At 42.8% G+C, this 24091-nt stretch overlaps 2 protein-coding genes across 2 annotated transcripts in view; one reads left to right on the top strand and one right to left on the bottom strand.

Moving 5' to 3' along the window:
• LOC149445392 (uncharacterized) overlaps positions 1-24091 on the top strand; it is a 50950-nt gene that overhangs the window by 4003 nt on the left and 22856 nt on the right. The window lies entirely within an intron of this gene.
• LOC149445393 (uncharacterized) lies at positions 12601-16939 on the bottom strand. Its single transcript, XM_089653845.1, has 3 exons — positions 16798-16939; positions 16549-16690; positions 12601-13674 (listed from the first exon to the last, which is right to left on the bottom strand). Exons 1-3 carry the CDS (start codon positions 16930-16932, stop codon positions 12746-12748), a joined length of 1206 nt encoding a protein of 401 aa, XP_089509971.1. The 5' UTR covers positions 16933-16939; the 3' UTR covers positions 12601-12745.

Genomic DNA, 24091 nt, shown 5'->3' with positions numbered 1-24091 from the left:
TTAGATCAAGCAGCCAAAGTTATAGATACAGTTAGCAGACAAATTAAACTAAACAATCAGAAGATGGAAAGTGTAGCTATTCAAAATGGAGATCAGAGAGAGACCACGTGCTTGGCCACACCCAATTATGGTGATGAACATGTCACAGGCAGACCTAGAGTCTCAGAGCAGACCGGAAATACCATTTGTTTCTGTTGTAAATGATTTAGTCATTTGAAAAGAGATTGTGTTCAATATATATATTAGATTTACAAAGAAACACTTTGGAATTAGAAAATGAAAATACAATTTCTGAACAATCTGCTCCTCCATGTTCCAACAATAGTCTGAGTTGCCTTATGCCTCAGAAGTCAAAGAGATCAGTTCACTGAGTGTCAACAACAGCTTGAACAATATGGTACACAGTGCTGTTGTCATTAATAGGAATTGTTTATTGCCATTTCCAAAATTAGAGTCAGGATCAAATCGAGATTCTTCTCCTTTACCGTTAGAATATGTTGCTTCAATTTTATTGGATGAAAGTGGAAGGCCATATGTACAGGGTGTATTGAATGGCAGGAACATAATGTTTTTAGTAGGTACAGGAGCTGAACCAAATTACCTGTAAATGCCAATTCTCCAAAATGCAATTTTCTTGATTTTAGTGGAAAATGTAGTTTAGTTGCGAGGAAAGTTTCTAATGTGACTTTTGAGATTCCAGGATTTCTGAAAACTAACATAAACATCTGATATTGTCATGGTGCACAGAACATTCTTGGTATTGATGTGATTAGTAAACTCAATTTGATAATTGATTTATGTACTTCAACGTTATGGAGAGATCCATCTAGGCCCAAATCAACGTTAATTGATTCTTCCATGTACTGTAATGTTGGAAGTATTTGTACAGCAACTGCTGACATGTCTTCAGATCATAAATGGCCACATACAGGAACCAATCTTGAATTGGAACAATTGCTTAGATCACATAAAGATCTTTGGAGTCAAAGCAAAAATGATGTAGGTTTGTTTACAGATTTTGAAGTTGACAACCTCAATACAAATTGCCATTAGAATCAATTCATCCAATTTCTTCCATTATAGAGGAGTTTTTACAGCAAGGAATTTTAAAGAAAGTACAATCAGTGGTGAATAATTGTATTTGGCCTATCAAAGCTGATAATTCATATTCTTTATCAGTTGACTTCAGGACATTGAACAAATGCATCACAAATAACAAATCTATTATTCCTGATTTTAACATAATGTCACATATGGATGCCAAGGCCAAAATATTCTCTGTACTGGAAATCGTTAATAGCCATTTTTCAGTACCATTAGCTAAGAGTTGTCAATATAAACTTGTCTTTAGCTTCAACAAAGAAACGTATACATTCACAAGGTTAGTCCCAGGCTTGGATGTAAGTGATGGAATTGTTCATGAGTGTTTGGGAAAAATATTATCTGAATTCTCTAGGCCAGAATGTATTGTCCAGCATGTAGGCACGCTTCTCTTGTCTACACAAAATATGAATGAACATATCACTCTTTTGTCTGAGATATTTACTTTGTTACAAACATCAGGATTGAAATTGAATACAGAGAAAGTTTAGTTGATGAAAAGACAGATGGAATTCCTTCATCTGCAAATTTGTCATGAACAGAGACCGTTATTGCAAGAAAAAGTTACAACTATTTCTGCTTATCCAATTCCAACAAATCGCAAGGCTTTGCATCAGTTTTTGAGTGAAGTAAATCATTGTAAAGATTTTATACCCAATTTTGCATGAAAGTCTAGATCATTATTTGATCATTTGAGACAAAAAAGATGGTGTGTTTGATCAATGGAATCAAACTTAGAAAGAAGCCTTTGAACTATTGAAAAGGGATCTGCAGAATGCTACTACATTAAGTACTGCTGAGTTTTGTAGTAAAATTCCTTTTGTTTTAGAAACCAATGTTTCCAATAATGCAATCTCAGCAACTTTGTCACAATTAAAAGATGGTGATCAGAAAATAATAGGTTTCTTCTCAAGAACTTTGACAAATATGGAAAAAAACTTTGAGGCACATATGAAAAAATTGTTAAGTGTTTTCTTTGCAGTCAAGGTAACTGAAAACATTGTGAGATCTAGTAAGATCATATTACAGACACCTGATTCATCACTGAAACTCCTAGAGGAAGATGGTTCAACAGAAAATGATCCTATATGGTACACAACACTGTCATCCAAACACATTCAGATAGATGTAACAAAAAGACATTTTCAGGAAAACATACCAACACATGTTTGTACAGCTGTAGGTGAGAAGTTTGTACCTCATGTTTTCAGCATAAGAACTGAGGAAAGTTTTAAACCAGTATGTATTACTGCAAGACAGTACAATACTACAAGAATTAAGTCAACACAAAAAACAGTTACACATATTTCCAATTTTATAGAGATAAGAACAAAGGCAGTCCTTTGTCATCTCTGGGTAGATACAAAACCTTTCTATGTTTTTGAAACCAAGGTTTTGAATCATGACCAATAATGGAGATGTAGCATCCTGTTATATTTAAATTCATAGAACATTTGTAGAAGAATTTAGGCCATTTTAGGAAAAATAGAACACTACAAGTCAATAAGAAATGTTATAATAAAAATATGTCTTCCATGTCATGACTAGAAATGTTTGTGATTGTGATATGTGATATTAATAGATTAATGTAAGAGGATTAACCAATGTAAAATGATCAATGCCAAAATAATGATACTGCATTTCTGTTACAGGAAATGACTTAAGAGTAACTGCTAGAAGAAAACTCAAATATTTCTAAACCTTTCAGATGATAGTACATTTTCCAAGAAGGAAATCTATTCTGGAAGAAGCTTTGCAAATATAATTTCACTCATCATAGTTTTTGTTGTCTTTTTATGTTCAATAAAGTTATTTTAATTTTACAGAGTGCTAGAAGAAGAAGACAAGACATCTCAAGGCATCTCATAGAGGAAGAAAACAATTGACTTTTGACTACTGATGAAATAATTATTCATCAGATATATTGTTTTTGTTGTGTGTACATTTTATTTTTTACATGATTTGTTTACCATATCAAGATGAGATCAGTTTTCACACAAACATTTACAATCACACACTATGTACTTTCAGTAGTGAAAGGGTTAAACTTTTGTTACAACAGAGTCACTCTAATTAGTCAGAACATCTGTTGTTAATTAAGCTAGAGATAAGTTTTCCTAAGGCACATATAGAAAAACTGAGACAGGCTTTACATTGTTTTTTTTTTTTCAAAAAATATTTTTATTAGAAGAAAGAAGGCATAACAGTGCATATACAGTTATGGAACCAAATCGGAACAAAACACAGCATGGCGCCTCCCGTTTCGCAGATGGGTCAAAGCTTAAAAAGCAATACAGATCAGAATGGTGTAAGATATTATGACAACATAATATTACAATCCAGCAAATATACAGAGTATAGGAGATAAGCATTGAGATAGATTGTCTTCTGACCTATGAGCAGGTTTCTATATCAGGGAGTGTGAAATGTTGAGTAAGAACAGCACATGATGTTGCGTCTGTTATGTTTCGTGTGTCCATGGATTGGATATTTGAGTTAAGTGGAGTATAGCACACCTGTTTGAAGATCAATGCTCTGTATTTTTTGTGATATATAAATGATAGGATTTGGATACAGGTGTAAACTAGAAAACAGACAGAGAGGGGGTTAGTTAGAGAAGGGTATGTAGGGTAGTATAGTGGGTAGAGATGAGCGAAGAAATGAAAAATTCGATTCGGCTGATTCGGCGAATTCCAGTGTGAAATTCGATTCGATGCGAATTTCTCCGCTACGAAGATGACTTATTTAAAGGGTTTCTAGGCTTCAGAGAGCCTTTAAATTAGTGCAGAACACTGTACCTTTAATTTAAATGCCCTTGGAGATGAGGAAGGAGAAGGAGAAGGATGAGAAGAAGGAGAAGGAGAAGGATGAGAAGAAGGAGAAGGATGAGAAGAAGGAGAAGGATGAGAAGAAGAAGGATGAGAAGAAGGAGAAGGATGAGAAGAAGGAGAAGGATGAGAAGAAGGAGAAGGATGAGAAGGAGAAGGATGAGAAGAAGGAGAAGGAGAAGGATGAGAAGAAGGAGAAGGATGAGAAGAAGAAGGATGAGAAGAAGGAGAAGGATGAGAAGAAGGAGAAGGATGATAAGAAGGAGAAGGATGAGAAGGAGAAGGATGAGAAGAAGGAGAAGGATGAGAAGAAGGAGAAGGATGAGAAGAAGGAGAAGGATGAGAAGAAGAAGGATAAGGAGAAGGATGAGAAGAAGAAGGATGAGAAGAAGGAGAAGGATGAGGAGAAGGAGAAGGATGAGAAGAAGGAGAAGGATGAGAAGAAGGAGAAGGATGAGAAGAAGAAGGATGAGAAGAAGAAGGATGAGAAGAAGAAGGAGAAGGAGAAGGATGAGAAGAAGGAGAAGGATGAGAAGAAGGAGAAGGATGAGAAGAAGGAGAAGGAGAAGGATGAGAAGAAGGAGAAGAAGGAGAAGGATGAGAAGAAGGAGAAGGAGAAGGATGAGAAGAAGGAGAAGAAGGATGAGAAGAAGGAGAAGGATGAGAAGAAGGAGAAGGAGAAGGATGAGAAGAAGGAGAAGGATGAGAAGAAGGAGAAGGATGAGAAGAAGAAGGATGAGAAGAAGGAGAAGGATGAGAAGAAGGAGAAGGAGAAGAAGGATGAGAAGAAGGATGAGAAGAAGGAGAAGGATGAGAAGAAGGAGAAGAAGAAGGATGAGAAGAAGGAGAAGGATGAGAAGAAGGAGAAGGATGAGAAGAAGGAGAAGGATGAGAAGAAGGAGAAGGATGAGGAGAAGGATGAGAAGAAGGAGAAGGATGAGAAGAAGGAGAAGCAGAAGAAGAAGGATGAGAAGAAGGAGAAGGATGAGGAGAAGGAGAAGGATGAGAAGAAGGAGAAGGATGAGCAGAAGGAGAAGGATGAGAAGAAGGAGAAGGATGAGAAGAAGGAGAAACAAATACATACAATGTTTCAACCGCTGCATTGAAGGACAGTCCCAGAACTGTCATTAATAGTCTATTTCTGACAGTTCTATGACATTCCCTCCATACAGCGGTTGAAACAGCTGTATGGAGTGAATGTCCCAGAACTGTCAGAAATAGTCTATTTCTGACAGTTCTGGGACATTCACTCCATACAGCGGTTTCCGGCAAAAAGTGTATGTGCAGAGTTCCTCTATTCTGCAGATACACTTAGAGGAGCTCTGCAGATACACTTAGAGGAGCTCTGCACATACACTTTTTTCCGGCTTGGAAATATTCTTATTTTCATCCTACTTCTTCTTCATCCTCATCCTCTTCTTCTTCTGAGGATGAAGAAGAAGAAGAAGAAGTAGGATGAAAATAAGATTAATTCCAAGCCGGCAAAAAGTGTATGTGCAGAGCTCCTCTAAGTGTATCTGCAGAGCTCCTCTAAGTGTATCTGCAGAATAGAGGAACTCTGCACATACACTTTTTGCCGGCTTGGAATTATTCTTATTTTCATCCTACTTCTTCTTCTTCATCCTCATCCTCAGAAGAAGAGGATGAGGATGAAGAAGAAGAAGTAGGATGAAAAGAAGAATAATTCCATGCCGGCAAAAAGTGTATGTGCAGAGTTCCTCTATTTCTGACAGTTCTCTCACAGCTTCTTCACATGTACAGCGGTTGAAAAATCTGTATCCTAAATGGAAACTAATAGATACAATGTTTCAACCGCTAAACATGTGTTCCTTCTGTCAGAGAACTGTCAGAAATAGCGGAGCTCACTGCAGGGACACTTTTGCCGGCTGATCGGGAAATGTTCGATTCGCGCACCCGAAGTAGGCAAAATTTCGGTTTCGACACGAATCGAATATTTCCTGAAATTCGACTCGAATTCCGGTTCGCCTAGTTCGATTCGCTCATCTCTAATAGTGGGAAAGGTAAGTGTATAGGATAGAAAGGAAGGGGAAGGAGAGAAAGAAAGAAGAGAAAAAAAGGGGGGGAGGGGAGGGCTTTGGGTAAGATAAAATGGGGAAGTAGAGTGTATACTTGTGGATAAATGGCTCACTTCATGTTGAATGAGTCATGCTAGAAAGATAGACATATAGCTTAAGACGTGGTGTGTATGAAGACAGTCAACGGCAAAACATGGGTTAAATGTCCAAGAGGATAAGCCGTGGTGATAGACCAAGGCACGTCCAGACAAGTAGCAAGTGGTATCTCAGAATACATTGTTATATGTATATTTAAAAAAAAAACATTTGATAACATGAATGAATTGAAGTTAGGAAACATATGTTATGGTTAAATGTTGATAAGGTAATTTGAAAAGATGTATGGATTATAGAACTGTGTGCTACACATATATTTTGGAGGGAAAATATGAAACATCTATTTTTTAAGTGACATACATACTTAAAAGTATTGTGCTATAATGTTACATTTATTAAGGGGATAAATTATTTAGGGAAAGGAAAGGAAAATAATAAGGGTAAAAATATTTTTATGTGATACAATACAAAAGGTTTATCAAATAATTCATTTTCCCATTATAGAATCAAGTTGAATATATGTTCAGATCAGTTATCTTAAGATCTAAAAACGCATGAATGGATACGAAAGTGACTAGAATGTGTATAAATGGATTAAGACAAGGAAAATGATTAAGATCTGATAAATCAATCATTTTGAGGGAAATGTTAGAAGCTTTCCTTAACCTAATATCTAATATCTGCTTATTAACAGTACTAACATAAGTATGGATGAGTTGGATCTTAATAGGATAATTGAGTTGTTATATTTCTATTTGTTCTAGATTGGGAAAAGTAAGATAAATAGACTTTATATAGTCTGTGAATATATATATATATGTGGAGATGTATATATATATATATATATATATATATATATATATATATATATATATATATCTTGGGTTTTTTCTCTACATTCTAGCAACATGTGGTAGTAATTAGTCTAGCTATCCCTCCCCCATCTCTGTAAGCTAAAGTTTCACTCAGACTCTGAGGGGAGGGAAGAAGACTAATACATCTGTTGTCATTTATCATTGTGGGACTACAAGAGAATACCAGCCCACTTTTAGGAGATGGTGGGGGCTGAATTGCTCCTTTTTTAGAGCAGAACAAAGACTTTTGGACACACACTTTTTTTGGAAGCAAGGCTAAGAGAGCCTACTTATTCACACCACACACATACACAATTACATATAATATTTATCTCAAGAACAGAACTATATTTTTGGACATTATTTAAACATTCTGTATTCCAATATTTTATTTCTAATTTTATGCAATTATTATTAAATCAATTTTTGAGTTTATGCAAGAGTTGGAAGGACTTTCTATTTTGAGCTTTTCTCACCAATACAAGTTAATAAAATATCAAGACAATACGGTATTTTACACAATGTGTAACATATATAATGATACAATGTATCTCTCTTCTATTCAAAGAGAGAAAACAAGGGGGTGGGCTTCATAGTGACTGATCACTGTGATAGCCAATCAGGGGCTGTCACAGCGATCATGTGACCCAGAATTGAGAGTTCCAGGACCCGGGGCTCTCACTGACACCCCGGTCTTTGTGCTGGGAGTGCGCCATGCAGTGTGCTCCCAGCACAAAGACAGGTACACAAATTAGTGGACACACAGAAAAAATCCCAGGTCTGGTGTGAGAGGTCACTAATTTGCGTGCGCTCTGCATCAGGGGATTAAACCAGCGCTATGAAACCAGCCATTGATTTAAAATGGTAAATTCTGCATTTGGCCTTTAGATGGCGCTAAGTATCCTAGGAATTCTCACCATCCAATAGACAAATGTGGTTTTTTCCATGTGAAATGGATGGAAACCCTTCAAGCAGCTCAGCAAAGAGCCTCCTACCATTGGTCCCCCCACCCCATTCACACAGAAGGAATGGACTGTACCGGCACTTCTACCTGGGGGAGTTGTTGTTCCATTTATTAATAGACTCCTAAATGTCAGGAGACGATTATTTATTGTATTTATTATTAATACTTCCCTACCCGGCCAATTCTGACATTCCGACATGTAAAAGTCATTATTTGCTGGGAAATGACTGAGAGCCCCCAAATATTATATATAAGCAGAGACCCTGGAGAGTAACATGGTTGCTGGTACAATATTTGTCGCTCCGTATTTCTGCAGATTTTCTTTAATGCACATTTTTTAGAAAGGAAACTTTACCTAATGTTAGTGCAGCAAACACAATATAATACCGTTTTGGGGGTAAAAGATGATGTTATGCCGAGTAAATAGATACCTAACATGTCACGCTTTAAAATTGCAAACGCCAGTGGAACGGCGCCAAACTACAGGGCCTAAATACCCCCCATAGGTGTCACTCAGGTTACCAGTGTAGAGTTACACAGGAGGTCTGATGCCGGAATTATCGCTCTCACTCTGACATTTCCAGCCATACCTGTGTGGAGACACGTGTGGTGAGAACACCGTTTACAATGTGTGGTGGAATTCCGTATGTGTTAGCCTTTGTGTGCAAACAAGGGAGGGGGGTGCTTTCATTTTTTTCTTTTAATTTTTTTTCTATTTTTACACTGTCCCAATTTATTTATTACTTTTATTGCTATCAGACAGGTTCTCTTTACTGAGACATCTGCAGTCTATTGGACCCCAGATCCCAATCTGACCTTAAAAACATCCAATCAAACCAAGATCAGTTCATTCTGATGCTTTCACAAGCTGGAAATGGCTTGTTTACATCTGAGTGACTCTGGAAGTGACACAATCCTCGTTGCTTCTACATCCTCGGGGGTTCCTTTATCCAGATCACAGCTCACCTCCTCATAGATTGTTAATAGGTTGGTCTGACAAGAACGATCTTTTCCCATAAATCCATGCTGGGTACTACTAATGATACTATGTTCATCAGCAAATTCTTGGGTATGGTCCCTTATCATCCCTCCAATAGTTTACAAACTATTGATGTTAGGCTGACTGGCTTGGAGCTTCCAGATATGTATCTCGGCCCTTTCTGGAATACTGGAACCACGTTAGATATTCACCAATCTGCTGCCACCATTCCGGTCAGTAAGCTTTCCTAAATATGTGGAATGACTGTCTGTCAATGACCTGGCTACATTCTTTGAGGACTCTCAGGTGCAAGCCATCTGGTCCTGGTGATTCATTCACATTTAGTTTTTTTTTAGACCTTCTAGTCTTTTGTAAGGGGCCACTACACTGACCACTGATAAAAGGGAATCCTTCCCCAATTGGTCACAAAATGTAAGGGACCACTACACTGACCACTGATAAAAGGGGAATCCTTCTCCAATTGGTAACAAAATGTAAGGGGCCACTACATTGACCACTGATAAAAGGGAATCTTCCAATTGGTCACAAAATTTAAGGGACCACTACACTGACCACTGATAAAAGGGGTTCCTTCTTCCATTGGTCACCAATGTAAGGGACCAGTACACTGACCACTGATATAAGGGGGTCCTTCTCCCATTGGTCACCAATGTAAGGGACCGCTACACGGACCACTGATATAAGGGGGTCCTTCTCCCATTGGTCACCAATGTAAGGGACCGCTACACTGACCACTGATATAAGGGGATCCTTCTCCCATTGTTCACAAATGTAAGGGACCAGTACACTGACCACTGATATAATGGGGTCCTCCTCCCATTGGCCACAAATGTAAGGGACCACTACACTGACCACTGATATAATGGGGTCCTTCTCCCATTGGTCACCAATGTAAGGGACCAGTACACTGACCACTGATATAAGGGGGTCTTTCTCCCATTGGTCACCAATGTAAGGGACCAGTACACTGACCACTGATATAAGGGGGTTCTTCTCCCATTGGTCACCAATGTAAGGGACCAGTACACTGACCACTGATATAAGGGGGTCCTTCTCCCATTGGTCACCAATGTAAGGGACCGCTACACGGACCACTGATATAAGGGGGTCCTTCTCCCATTGGTCACCAATGTAAGGGACCGCTACACTGACCACTGATATAAGGGGGTCCTTCTCCCATTGGTCACCAATGTAAGGGACCGCTACACGGACCACTGATATAAGGGGGTCCTTCTCCCATTGGTCACCAATGTAAGGGACCACTACACTGACCACTGATATAAGGGGTCCTTCTCCCATTGGTCACCAATGTAAGGGACCAGTACACTGACCACTGATATAAGGGGGTCCTTCTCCCATTGGTCACCAATGTAAGGGACCACTACACTGACCACTGATATAAGGGGTCCTTCTCCCATTGGTCACTAATGTAAGGGACCACTACACTGACCACTGATATAAGGGGGTCCTTCTCCCATTGGTCACCAATGTAAGGGACAAATACAATGACCACTTGGGATGATCTCTGGGTTTAGTTGTCGGAGAGTAGGGATGAGACGACAGTACAAACCAAACTTTGCCTGTTCCGGTCCCGTGTTTTGCAGGAGCCGATCATCACATATAGAAGAGACATTTCTACCACTTCTATATATAACAGCTTCCCGCTGTCACTGGTGCCTGAGGAAGACATGGATGGGTACAGCGGCCACACCCCCAGGAATCAGTGATGTCATTGGGAATCCCTGCCATGTAAGGAAGGGGGCGGGGAAAGCAGTGACATCACTGACCAAATATGGTCACATTTGGGTAATAAGGTCCCACCATCCCTGTCCCTTCACTTATGTAGATGATGACAGTTTAGGGAGCTGTCATTGGGCTGGTGCTATTGTCGGGTACTATATACCCCATACTCATTCACATGGGGGCACGGTATATGGGGGCCCCCTGTTATTAAAGGGGGTTTCCAGAATCCAATATGACCCCCACCCACAGATCCCCACAGCCACCAGACAAGGTGCTATACCTGGGGGAATCCAGGGGGAATCCTGGTAAGGGGTGGGACTGTTCACGTCACTCGGAGGGAGTCGGTCCGGTCATCGGATCACGAACGCACAGCTCCAACAGCCAGCGGAGGTCTGAATCAGCTGTACTACCACTATATGATTTATGTGAGAGCCACCTGTCAGCTTCACATTAAAAGCTTTTAAAACGATAAAGCACCATGTCAGAATTTTCTTGTTTATGGAGAACCACATGGAAATAAGAAGACAGCTGAGTGGCACCCAGTGAGAGGATACTTTTCTACAGCACATGTCGCATTTAATGGTTATCTTATCAACATCAGTTCCTAAACAAGTAGGTTCCAAGGAGGTGAACCGCAAGCTTTAATAGCCTAATTGCAGGCTATCTATGAGGTGAGCGCACATCTTCACTTGAGGGAGGAGGCACAAGCAGTCACCTATTTAAAAGATATAGAAGATTTTTCAGCACAAAGTCACTTATATGTTTTTTTGTGGGACATTATTATCATATAATATTATTTTATCATTTTACTTTTAGTATTTTTTCACTATTCCGTTTATGTGAGTTGATTTTTATATATTCACTCATTTAGTTATTTATGTATATCTTATACATTTTTTCATTTGTCTATATATATAGATTGGAAGGTTGTGAGCGCAATACTATATATCTTTATTTCAAGGTGACCCCCATGTTGTGGACATGTGGGCTGGTATGGATCAGGAGGGGGGGCACACTACAGCCCCCCTCTGCACTCTGTATGGTGGGCTGTATATGATATACTGCTGACCCCCGCACTCTGTGCCGTTATTGAAGGGTGTGAGGTGTCACCGAGGAGCAATGTTCTATATTGAAGTTTGCCATCATTGCACCGACACACACAATAGTTTTTGTTCAATAAATGTTTTATTATAATTTTACATTTAACAAGATTGAAGCATAAAAATCAGGAAATAGTAAAGGAAGGAATCCGATTGGTCAGGAAGATCCCTTGTCTGGAATGTGGGGGCGGAGTCATTATTATTGGTGTACAATACAATACACAACGTGTTCCATTATTATAACAAAGTATTGTAGAAAAGATCCCAACATAGAAAATGGGGGAAAGGAGGAAATAAAGGCGGATATGAAGGGGAATCTGTGTACGGGGAACACCTTAACAATCACTACCATTTTATTCTCCAGGGCCTCTGATGTCACAGAATAGATGTTTGGGGGTTTATCTCATCTTCAGGCCTAAAATCTGCATTTTCCCATGTGTGCAAAATCATGCAGAAACAGCTCTGGCAGTGAGAGGGTTAATGTGGGCTAGATGGGATCCCTCTGCTGGGGTGACATTAGAGCTCCCCCTAGCTGCAGCCTTGTAATAACATTGCTGGGAGGTCTATTCATTTCTCTGCTCCATACTTCCCGTCTTTATAGAAACGTCTCCTGACATTTGGGGGTCTATTCATAGAATGTTTGTATAGCAATTCCCTCAGTGAGAGTTCATGGCCATTCCTCCTGTGTGAATGGGGGAACCAATGTTATTAGGATCACATCTGAGCTGCTGGAATGTCTTCCATTGATGGAAAATACATTGAAAACTTCTCCTGCCATCAATGGCCAACCCGGTCCCACACTTCATCCATGTCTTTGGGGACCTCGGATCTCCTTATCAACTGTTACTTCCATGATGAAGATCAGCCATGGAGTATATCTGAGGTGTATATCAGGGTGTGCTTCTTCCCCACATGAGAGCTGGGATGTCCAGCAACATTCATCTAGAAGACATTTCCCGCATGCAAGGCACTAATACACCTCCAGGGTTGTGTGGGACCCCTGATGTACAGGAAGACAGGACTTCAGTGAGGAACATTTCCCTCACTCAGGACAGGAAAGTGACTTTTCCCCGTGTGAGATCTCTGATGTTTAGAAAGATGGGACTTCCGTGAAAAACATTTCCCACACTCAGGACAAAAATACGGCTTCTCCCCCGTGTGAGATCTCTGATGTTTGTAAAGACTGGCCTTCTCTGAAAAACATTTCCCGCACTCAGGACAGGAATACGGCTTCTCCCCTGTGTGAGATCTCTGATGTGTGTAAAGATTGGACTTCCGTGAAAAACATTTCCTGCACTCAGGACAGGAATATGGCTTCTCCCCCGTGTGAGATCTCTGATGATTGGAAAGATTGGACTTTACTGAAAAACATTTCCCACACTCAGGACAGGAATATGGCTTCTCCCCAGTGTGAGACCTTTGATGTATGACAAGAGCTGATCTTTGTCTAAAACATTTCCAGCACTCAGGACAGGAGTATGGCTTCTCTCCCGTGTGAGATCTCTGATGAGTGGAAAGATGGGACTTCAATGAAAAACATTTTCCACATTCAAGACAGGAATACGGTTTCTCTCCCGTGTGAGATCTTTGATGTATGACAAGAAATGATCTTTGTATAAAACATTTCCCACATTCAGCACAGGAATACGGCTTCTTCCCCGTGTGAGACATTTTATGCCTATTAACTAGGAATTTTGAATGGAAACATTTCCCGCACTCAGTACAGGAGAAACTCTTTCCTGCTGGAAGGCCGGCCCGGTCCCGCACAGTCTGAGGTTCCTCAGGATACGAGGAATCCGATGGTCCATCTACACTGGGTGGTGCCGGATGGACATTGGAGGGAGCCGGGTTTTCTCCTGGACTATACTGTGTGATGTCCTCATCTTCTACTTTCCTGTCTGGAGACAAAGTGAGACAATCCTCGGAGGTTTTCCTCATCTCCCGGCCATGGACTAAAATACAAAGACAAAGAGGATTACTAGACAGCTGATTGGTTCCCCCAAACCAGGACTCTGCCCATATCTGGCAGCTTGGTCTCTGAGGAGCTTACAAGTCCACCCTCAAGGGAACAAGGAAATGGCTCCTCTGATCTCCTACCAGGTCATTTCTTTATTCATGGACCTTAGTCAGAGAGTGAGGAAACAACCAGAACTGTCTTTTATAGGAGGGACAGTGATGAGGGGATTATAGGACGAGGGTCCCCACCCCCTCTATCACACATCGCCATCTTCCCAACACAAGAAGTACTGCACTTCCTTATTTAGTCCATGATTTAGTCATGAAGAACAGCGGGGCTGAGCCCCACCAGAGGTCAGAGAGTGAGGATGGGGGGAGAACAACCAAGATGAAGACTGGACTGATCCTGAAGACCACCATCATTGGGGTATTGACTTCTCCCTCATTATCACTTTCTGTTTAAGGGTCCAAAGTTGGAGGATGTTATCACATTATTATCACCATGTAAAAGTCTGTGCTCCAATCACATCATCCGATATAAAATGTTCAGCTGGCAGGAAATGGGTGTGAAAGAAGTAAGGCTGATGTAATGTACAACCTATTACAGAGGAAAGTTAGAACTATATGGTATCAGAATGATGTAATGTACTGCAGAGTACAAAGTGCAGGGGTCAGGAGCATGTAATGTACAACATAGATCATATAGCGCAGGGGTCATGAGTATGTAAAGTACAACACAGAGTATATAGTGCAGGGGTCAGTAGTATGTAATGTACAACATAGAGTATATAGTGCAGGGGTCAGGAGTATGTAAAGTACAACACAGAGTATATAGTGCAGGGGTCAGTAGTATGTAATGTACAACATAGAGTATATAGTGCAAGGGTCAGTAGTATGTAATGTACAACAGAGTATATAGTGTAGGGGTCAGGAGTATTTAATGTACAACATAGAGTATATAGTGCAGGGGTCAGGAGGATGTAATGTACAACATAGAGTATATAGTGCAGGGGTCAGGAGTATGTAATGTACAACATAGAGTATATAGTGCAGGGGTCAGGAGTATGTAATGTACAACATAGAGTATATAGTGCAGGGGTCAGGAGTATGTAATGTACAACATAGAGTATATAGTGCAGGGGTCAGGAGGATGTAATGTACAACATAGAGTATATAGTGCAGGGGTCAGGAGTATGTAATGTACAACATAGAGTATATAGTGCAGGGGTCAGGAGTATGTAATGTACAACATAGAGTATATAGTGCAGGGGTCAGGAGTATGTAATGTACAACATACAGTATATGGTGCATGGGTCAAGTTGTAATATAAATTATATAGTCCATAGCACACTCCTAGACAGGTTTCTAGATAGCCTAGGCACCTTTAATCCTTTTTGGCTCCCCTGTAATCAGTCATTGAATGTTTTGGAATGTTCTAGCCTTCAATGGCTTCAGGTTCAACTGCTTCCCCTGCCTTCTGGAGTATTATAAAACATAGTGGGCTGGAAAAGGCAGATTCACAGCCTGCATATTTATTTTGTCTCAGCCAATCCCTGGAGGAGGATGCCCAGTAGGTGGCCAGGGAGTACATAAATAGCCTAGGGTCTGAGGCAGCCCTGTTCTTGTCCAGGAGGAGAAGTTCCCAGCCTGAAGAGCTGCTTCCATTCTGGGCAGTCCAGCTGTGGTTCTAAATGTGCTGATCGAGGTCCCAGCTATGCTGGATCTGAGGGACCTATTGTACTGAACCTTGCTAGAACGGATTGAGAATCTAGTCTGGAGGGTTCATGGGAGGAATGTCTGGCTGATATTGGAAGGAGACATCTAAGTACCCAGGGACATTTGTGAGTACAGACCAGTGTGTAGGATCCTAGTGACTGTGTGATGCTAGAGCTGGCTTACAGCGGGACATTTCCTACGGTGTCTTCATGTCACTCAGTCCATTAGTTGCTGCTGGAAGGACCGTTCTGAGAAGTGTGAGAAAGTCATAGTGTCCCCATGTTACCACACTACTACTGGAGTACCCCACAGCCCCCCTGCACCATATCCCAGGTCACCCCATAATACATCATCTATAAAGGGATATTCCTAGACTGTTCATGGAGCCAGAAGAGTGACTGGGATGGAACAAGAACTGAAATTGAAGCACCACACCACTGCTAAGAGGTCCAGATACAACTTTATTCATTAACAGTTAGGGGTACAATCCAAGAAGTAGCCAACGCGATTCGAGGGTCCGAGCGCTGCCTTCATCAGGGCTTGACTGGCATCAAAGTGAACCGGACCTACAATTGTATTTTTTGTGCATTGTGAAATACAAGCATCTTGTGTGGCCACCAAACCTCTGGTTTGTTCCCATTGTTGCCAGTCAAGCCCTGATGACGGCTGCACTCTGACCCCCTAAACCGGCTTTTACTGGAATTAAAATTGTATCTGGACCTCTTAGCAGTGGTGTGGAGCTTCAACCTCAGTTCTCGTTGCCTTACACTACAAGCCAGGGAGATGAAGATGTGCAGATCCTCGGGGGTGTAGAAGACACCTGCCCAGGAACCAGATCATTTACACCAACATCAATGCCTTCATAGAAAAATACCAGGAAGAGAACCCTACGGGTCCAACACCATCTTTCCATCTTGTGTGCCTGGCTGACACTTTGAAAAAGAGCCTGAGGAAATATCAGCCGGCCCTTTCGGGGTGAGCGCTACAAGTGTAGTCCAATAATCAGTGGTGGCTTAAAGTGACTCTAAAGGAAGAATGCATGAAGGTAAAAAAAAAATATATCACCCAGGCTGATATCACCCAGTCCCCGCCCTACTCTGGACCAATCAGTGAGCAGTATGGGTGGAGGAATGGATTTAGTGTTCATGACCCACCTGTGCTGATCTCTGTAGGAGTGTCCTCCTCTATAAATGTCCCCGTTATTCCATCCTCCTCCATAGACTGCTGATCATCCCTCACATACGCCTCTTCTTCTTCTGCTTTCACCTCAAATTCTATATCGATTGGATCTCCACTCTAAATCAAGGAAATGAGAGAAAATATCATCTGTAAAATATAAGGTCACATAAAAATTCACATATAGTCTCTACAGGTCCATGTTCTAGATGCTCCTTCCCACCAACCTTGCAATGGTGAGGGATGGTGTGACCTTCCTGTGTGGAATCCCTTGAATACAGAGGACGGGGACATCTCTCTGGGGGGTTCCTGGTATTAGGTGGCTCCATCATATCCTTGTGTCCTTCTGAAAACTCCTCCATCACTCCATACTCCTCATCCTCCTCTTTATACTCTTCTTTAACATCAATATTATCATCCCCGAGGATTCCACTCTGAAAGATATAATAAAACATTCATTGTAACAAACATGCTGTGTATAAATCACAACTACCAATAATTGTCATCATCTACCTGATGATGGTGAGGGATGGTGTGACCTTCCTGTGTGGAATCCCGGGAATACAGAGGACGGGGACATCTCTCTGGTGGGTTCCCATGACTGGATCCATCTGTAGGAAACACACACACTGACTGAATCCATTGTTTCTATGTGTTTATCAGATGATGGGGGATCTAGGTGGATCCTCCGTACTGCTCTCTCCTTTACAATAAAGTCTCCTCTTACCCGGTGATGTGAGGGGCGGCTGATTGTCCATCATGACGTCCTTGTAGAGATCCTTGTGTCCTTCTAAATACTCCCACTCCTCCATGGAGAAATAGACAGTGACACCCTGACACCTTATAGGAACCTGACACACACAATGATACAGTCACCATCCAGACACATCCCTTGTCTGTTACTGGAGAATGTCCCAGAATTCCCGGCACCGCTCACCTCTCCTGTCAGCAGCTCAGTGATCTCTCTGGTGACTTCTAGAATCTTCTTCTTCTTTCTCTCTTCTATCAGGGAGGGAGGTGGAGGCAATGTGATGTCATATGATCTCCAGACTTCACAGGAGGAAAACTCTACATCTGAACACAAATAGTCACATCAAATGATATTCCCAGAATCCTCCTCACCTCTCCATTCAGGTCTCCATTTTATTAAAGCCCCACTTCAGGCTGAGGTATAATTTCCCCCCACAGGACCCCCACACTACGCAGGGTATAGGGTTGCTGCAGACTTTTTGACTATTGAGGATGCCAAGGGACCCCACATCCTAAGAGCATCAGAAAAAAAGCCAGATGCAGGGACATTGGGAGGAGGAGCTGTGAGGTCAGTGTGATGTCATAGGATTCTCTGACTCTGGATGGAGGGACATTGGGAGGAGGAGCTGTGAGGTCAGTGTGATGTCATAGGATTCTCTGACTCTGGATGGGGGGACATTGGGAGGAGGAGCTGTGAGATCAGTGTGATGTCATAGGATTCTCTGACTCTGGATGGAGGAACATTGGGAGAGGAGCTGTGAGGTCAGTGTGATTGTCACAGATAAAATGCACGCCCATGGTGACTAGCTAACTGAGGCGTGATCCGTCTGTGACTGAGGTAAAGAGGGAATGAGGGGGACTTTGAGCATATAAGACTGGCCGTGATACACTTTCACAGTCTGTACTACCTCTGGTCACCACTAGAGGGAGACTCCACTCCAATCCAGCTGGCTGACCACACACAGGCAGACAGAAAGCTTACATACAATCTTGTGCAAGGGTTGAGGAGCAGCCCAGCAATTGGCACACCTTTTTAGGATTCTTCCAGCTATCCTACAAGCTGGAACCCCGGTGTTAATCACTCTCCCACCCCCCCACACTAGACACACAACAAACAGTAGCTTGCCACCACCCAACAGTTTATCTGCAGACTGGTCTGCTGGGCCACCACACACACACAGATCTCCATCTGGCAGATCTGCTACTTTACAATCTGCAGGCAATCTGCCAACACGCAGTGCAATTGCATACAGATTGGCAATGAACGTAGACCAAGCACATAGACTCTACAATACAACAATCTCTCCGGAGATATGAGCCCGAGCTTAGTACACAGAAGTCACTTATTCATTTTATGATTTAATATCACAAAAGTGGGCAGTGCATAAAATATGTACAAAGAAAAAACAGTTACAGAAAATACAAAAAGAAACATTGGCTATTGACTATAGAATAAAAGGGAATAAAAACAGAAATAAAACTTTTACGAAGATTTATCCTGCGACTGGAGCAAGTCAGAGAAAGTCCACAATTCACCAGTCACATGGATTCTGTACGAATCCCACTGTCCATATCTCAGGGTCCTCAATTTATTAAAATATGAAAGTGGGCTGGACTTTAACCCTTGGCCAATCAACCCTGGGGGGTGTTCCTGTACCAGCCCACAGGATGTTCTGTGCTCTGAAGTGCCCAATCTTGAATGGGCCAGAAACGGTTTGGATCATTGGGTCAGGAAAATTATTTCTGACACCAGCGCATCAGTCCGATCGTGACAGTACCAATCACTGTTCAGCTGTCACAATAAGGCGCCATATGACCATTTTGTGTGTTTCTCTGGGATTCTACAGAGGCTACAATTATAGTTTTACATGCAGATGTAGCCTACAGTGTGTCCAATCAGAAAGAAGTATTTACATCTCTCTGCAACACATATTTTAGATTTTATGAGAGATTAAATAGATTCCTCTGATCTGTGGATATAATTCAAAGCTGGCAGACATTTCCTGCTGACTCTTGTAGCCAAAATGATTAAGATTCTTCTTTTAGGTTTAGGAAGGTGGCAAAGTCTGGCTACATAGGTGACAATGTTTTGTTGGCATCCAGGTGTCACCTCCAGCCTAGAAGCTGCTCTGTCCTTTCAGATGCTAATTGGTGAACATATGTCTCTGAATGAATACTGAACACTTATCTGTAATAACATGGAATGAATCTAGATCTACAATTACATATTTCTACTGATCACCTCACATCTCAGCTACTGATAACATGATTCTACTCTTACATATATGTTACAATGATATCATAGGATTCTCTGACTCTGGATGGAGGGACATTGGAAGAAGGATCTGTGAGGTCGGTGTGATGTCATAGGATTCTCTGACTCTGGATGGAGGGACATTGGAAGGAGGATCTGTGAGGTCAGTGTGATGTCATAGGATTCTCTGACTCCAGATTCAGGGATATTGGGAGGAGGAGCTGTGAGGTCAATGTGATGTCATATGATTCTCTGACTCCGGATGGAGGGACATTGGAAGAAGGAGCTCTGAGGGCAGTGTGATGTCATAGGATTATCTGACTCTGGATGGAGGGACATTGGGAGGAGGAGCTGTGAGGTCAGTGTGATGTCATAGGATTATCTGACTCTGGATGGAGGGACATTGGGAGGAGGAGCTGTGAGGTCAGTGTGATGTCATAGGATTCTCTGACTCCAGATGAAGGGACATTGGGAGGAGGAGATGTGAGGTCAAGGTGATGTCATATGATTCTCTGACTCTGGATGGAGGAACATTGGGAGGAGGAGCTGTGAGGTCAGTGTGATGTCATAGGATTCTCTGACTCTGGATGGAAGGACATTGGAAGGAGGAGCTGTGAGGTCAGTGTGATGTCATAGGACATATAGACTCTGGATGGAGGGACATTTGGATGGGGAGATTTGAGGGGTCCTCTATATGAGGCTCCCATGCTAATCAAATCCTAGTTCCTGGGTGCGTCCTACCTCTCCTAAACTGAAGAGTGAACTTTGACCTTTACCATTCAGAAAGCTGTCCGGAATCTGACCAAGCCGGGGTCACTACACAGAAAATCAATCCAAGGAAACAACAGGCAGGACGAGGAATAGCAAGAAGGAGCTGAGAGACAAATGAGAATATTGCTCAGCCAATGGGAGATGATCTCAGCATGACTTCCATCATGAAGGAGATGAGGGGGAGGGGAGGAAGTCACTGAAGGTGACCATAGATCCATGGAAATTCAGCTGGTTCAGCAGGGATCGCTCACATTTCCATCCATGTGTGGCCACTGCCGGATAAAAGCCACTCCCCCAGCGGCTGCAGCCAATAGCTTCAGTGCTGATCCGTGTATTCTGAGAGCGGAGGAGTCCCCCCATTGTCAGAATACAAGAGTGCAGCGGGGAGGATTCCCCCATCCACCTCCAATGTGTGGATGGGGGAATCGCTTCAGGTTTTATGGTCATCCCGCTGGCTGAACGATAAAACTGAACCATGTAGGCCAGCTTTGGGAGCAAATATATTATCATCAACTCATCCCCCTGAAAGGGTTAATCTGGGTTCCCACACTATATATGTGTGTATCATCATCTGCTGGAGATAAAAGACGTCACAGTGACTATGGAGGAAGAGGACGGACATGACTATGGAGGAAGAGGACGGACATGACGGGGGGTTACTGAGTGTAAATAGGAAATAACATCTTATTACTTACTCTGTTGCCACTTTCAACAACTTCTCTCTGCTTCCTCCCACATGGAACTTCCTGTCTGTACCTGACATCACTTCCTGTCTGTACCTGACATCACTTCCTGTCTGTACCTGACATCACTTCTTGTCTTCCAGAGAGACTCCCTGTCTGTGATCACCACCTTATGGAGGTCAGAGGAACTGCATCCCTGAGAAATGTCTGGTAGTGTGGCCCCGACTCTGTCATTGGTGCTGAGTGTCCCGGATGATGAGGGACAGTCCCAGGATTTAGTGTCCTGTCCCATCACGTCCATTTCTCACAGATTCCAGGACTCCACACAGAGAGGACACACACCCTGCCACGCCCCCTAAAGGAGAATTATACAAAGAAATGATGAGATAACCCCACAAGTGCTGTTTATACTTCTATTTCTTTATACCGGCTTTAGAAATGTACTAATCCAGAAATGTAGACGTTGGAGGGAAGGTTTAGCCCCGGGAAACACTTCCTGATAGATAAATAGAGCATTTTATATCCAACTATAGAGATCCGAGCCGAATGAGGGACCAAGGAGGAGGAAGGAGGGACAGCCGGGAGCTCTGCCATCACCAGGCACTGCAATGACACCCGACTGCTGGGAGCCGACATCTCCTTTCTGACAGGGAAAGTGGAACTCCGACATCAGAAGAGAGGCAGCGGGAGGGTGGGATCAGGTAAGTACCACCACTGACCACCAATGATGGCTGGGGGTACACTTTGTTCTCACTGATACTAATAATGGGGCTTTTTTTTTATCTCAGTGACACCAATGATGGGCTGGGGGTACACTTTGTTCTCACGGATACCAACAATGGGACATTTTTTTATCACGGTGACATCAACAATAGGGCTTATTTTATCTCACTGACACAAAAAAAGGGGTTTGTTCTATATCACTGACACCAGCAATAAGGTTTTTTTTTTATCTCACTGACACCAAGGATGGGACTTATTTTATCTCATTGACACCAACAATAGGACTTATTTTATCTCACTGACACCAACAATAGGGATTATTTGATCTCAATGACACCAACAATGGGGCTTATTTTATCTCAGTGACACCAACGATGGGGCTTATTATATCTCAGTGACACCAACAATGGGGCTTATTTTATCTCACTGACACCAAGGATGGGACTTATTTTATCCCAAGGTTTTATCTCGATGTTATACCAATGATGGGTGTCAAGGAAATCTTGCCCACAGTGACTGGCTAACTGGATTGAGATCCTTGATTGGTGGAGGAGGAATGAGGGTGGAGCTTTCTCTGGGAAGATAATACCAGTGATGATACAGATCTCACAGTCTGCAATACTGCTGACCACCACTGGAGGGAGACTCTCCCACATGGGGCTGGCTGGACACGCACAGGCAGATACAAATCTTTCATACAATCTGATACAATCTGAGGTCTGTGGAGCAGACAAGTGATCCCCACACACCTCAGAGGATCCCCGAGCTATCCTCCCATCCAGAATCCAGGTGGGATCACTTCTTAAACTTCCCACACACCCCACACACATGATTGAGGGCAGATTAGCACAACCTGGAGTGTGTGATGTGACTGGTGTGCCGGGCAGTGACACACACACACCTACAGATCCCGGTCTGGTAGATTCAATCCTTCCACACACTGACAATAATCTGCATTAGGGATGAGCTCCGAGTCTGGACAGAAGTTTGGATGAACACTGGCGGCTCCCACACTCTTCTGAACATCCAACGTTTACCGCATTTGCTGCAGACCGATGTGACGGCTTCTGGCTCTCCCTGGTTGCCAGGGAAGCAATGGCTGCCTGCAACAGCTGCGTCCTTAGCAACAACTGACTTCATCCCGCCGACTCACTTACATGGCCACGTAGGCAAACGGGCGGGGAATAGAGGATGACATCATTGTGTGAATATGGCCATGTATGGGCAATGATGTCACCACTATCCCCGCCCCTTACTTTATATATCTGATGACAGGTCAGGACACTATCAGTCAATGAGGACATTGATGGTCTTTATCACTTTATTTCCTTTTTTAGGGGTGCTGTGTACTATGTACCCCAAACTCAATGATATGGGGGGTCAGTGTCTGAGAATTCCAGATTCTGATGGACCTCCCTGACCATAGATCCCCCACAACCATCAGGCCAGGTGTGTGGGATGAGGCCCTTGTCCTCATCTGTATGGGGACAAGGTGCATTGCCACAGGGGGTCCCCCCTGACAAGGTACCCCATATTGAGAGCACATGGCCTGGCATGGTTCAAGAGGGGGGTGGGGCCACACACTCTTCCCTACCCCTTTCCTGGTCAGCCAGGCTGCATGCTTGGATTAAGGGTCTGCTATGGATTTTCTGGGGGGGGCACACACTTTTTGTATGAGGTACCCCCATAGACTCTTAGACTCAGAGGGTCCGGTATGTATTTGGGGGACTCTATACATTTCTTCATTTTTGCTGTAGGAGGGGCTACAGAAAAAGTGACATTTACAAAGAAAAACAATTAACTGGCTTAAATTGCCGTCTTCCTTTTTTTCTTTTGAAACATCACACAGACCCTCACAAGGTGATGGCGGCAGTAGCAGTGCTTGTTTCCTTCAGCCGCCTCCCAGCTGCACAGTAAAAGTGATCCGGGTGGCTGTGTAACTGCCTGATCCCATTTACACTGTGGGTAGTGAGGCCCCCATCACAACTCCCCCTTCCTCCCCGCATGGTTCCAGGACTCCTTCTGGGATCCAGAGACCACATCCAGTGACTTCAGGAGGCCAAGATGGAAGAAAATGGTGAACGTCCATTCCCCAATCCCCTCTGCACTGAATGAAGCCGGCAGTCCTCAGCTCTGAGTGTTTCCCGTTTCTGAGCCGTCATTCCCCGGGTGATCCAGCCAAGGAAGCATCTAACCGAGCGCCATCTGTGCATCGGAGGGTAGAGGAGACATTGGAGGTCTAATAGAGCCCCGATGTCTCATAAAGAGGACCTGTCACCTGACCAATGATGTCACGGGGGGGTTGTTAACTCATTGCGATAGCAATGCAGCTAAATAGGA

Source organism: Staurois parvus, unplaced genomic scaffold (genome assembly GCF_062004578.1).
Source record: "Staurois parvus isolate SC_StPar_1 unplaced genomic scaffold, SC_StPar_1.0 ptg000721l, whole genome shotgun sequence".
NCBI lineage: Eukaryota > Metazoa > Chordata > Amphibia > Anura > Ranidae > Staurois > Staurois parvus.
The sequence above is the reverse complement of the archived record's forward strand: the minus strand, read 5'-3'. Positions and strand labels throughout refer to the sequence as shown.

Coding starts and splice junctions, on each gene's coding strand:
- LOC149445393 (XM_089653845.1), bottom strand. CDS start 16,932: ATGGAGGAGTTTTCAGAAGGACACAAGGATATGATGGAGCCACCTAAT. Junction 16,691..16,797: donor CCATCCCTCACCATTGCAAG/GTTGGTGGGAAG, acceptor TCCTTGATTTAG/AGTGGAGATCCAATCGATAT. Junction 13,675..16,548: donor TCCTACAGAGATCAGCACAG/GTGGGTCATGAA, acceptor TTTGTATTTTAG/TCCATGGCCGGGAGATGAGG.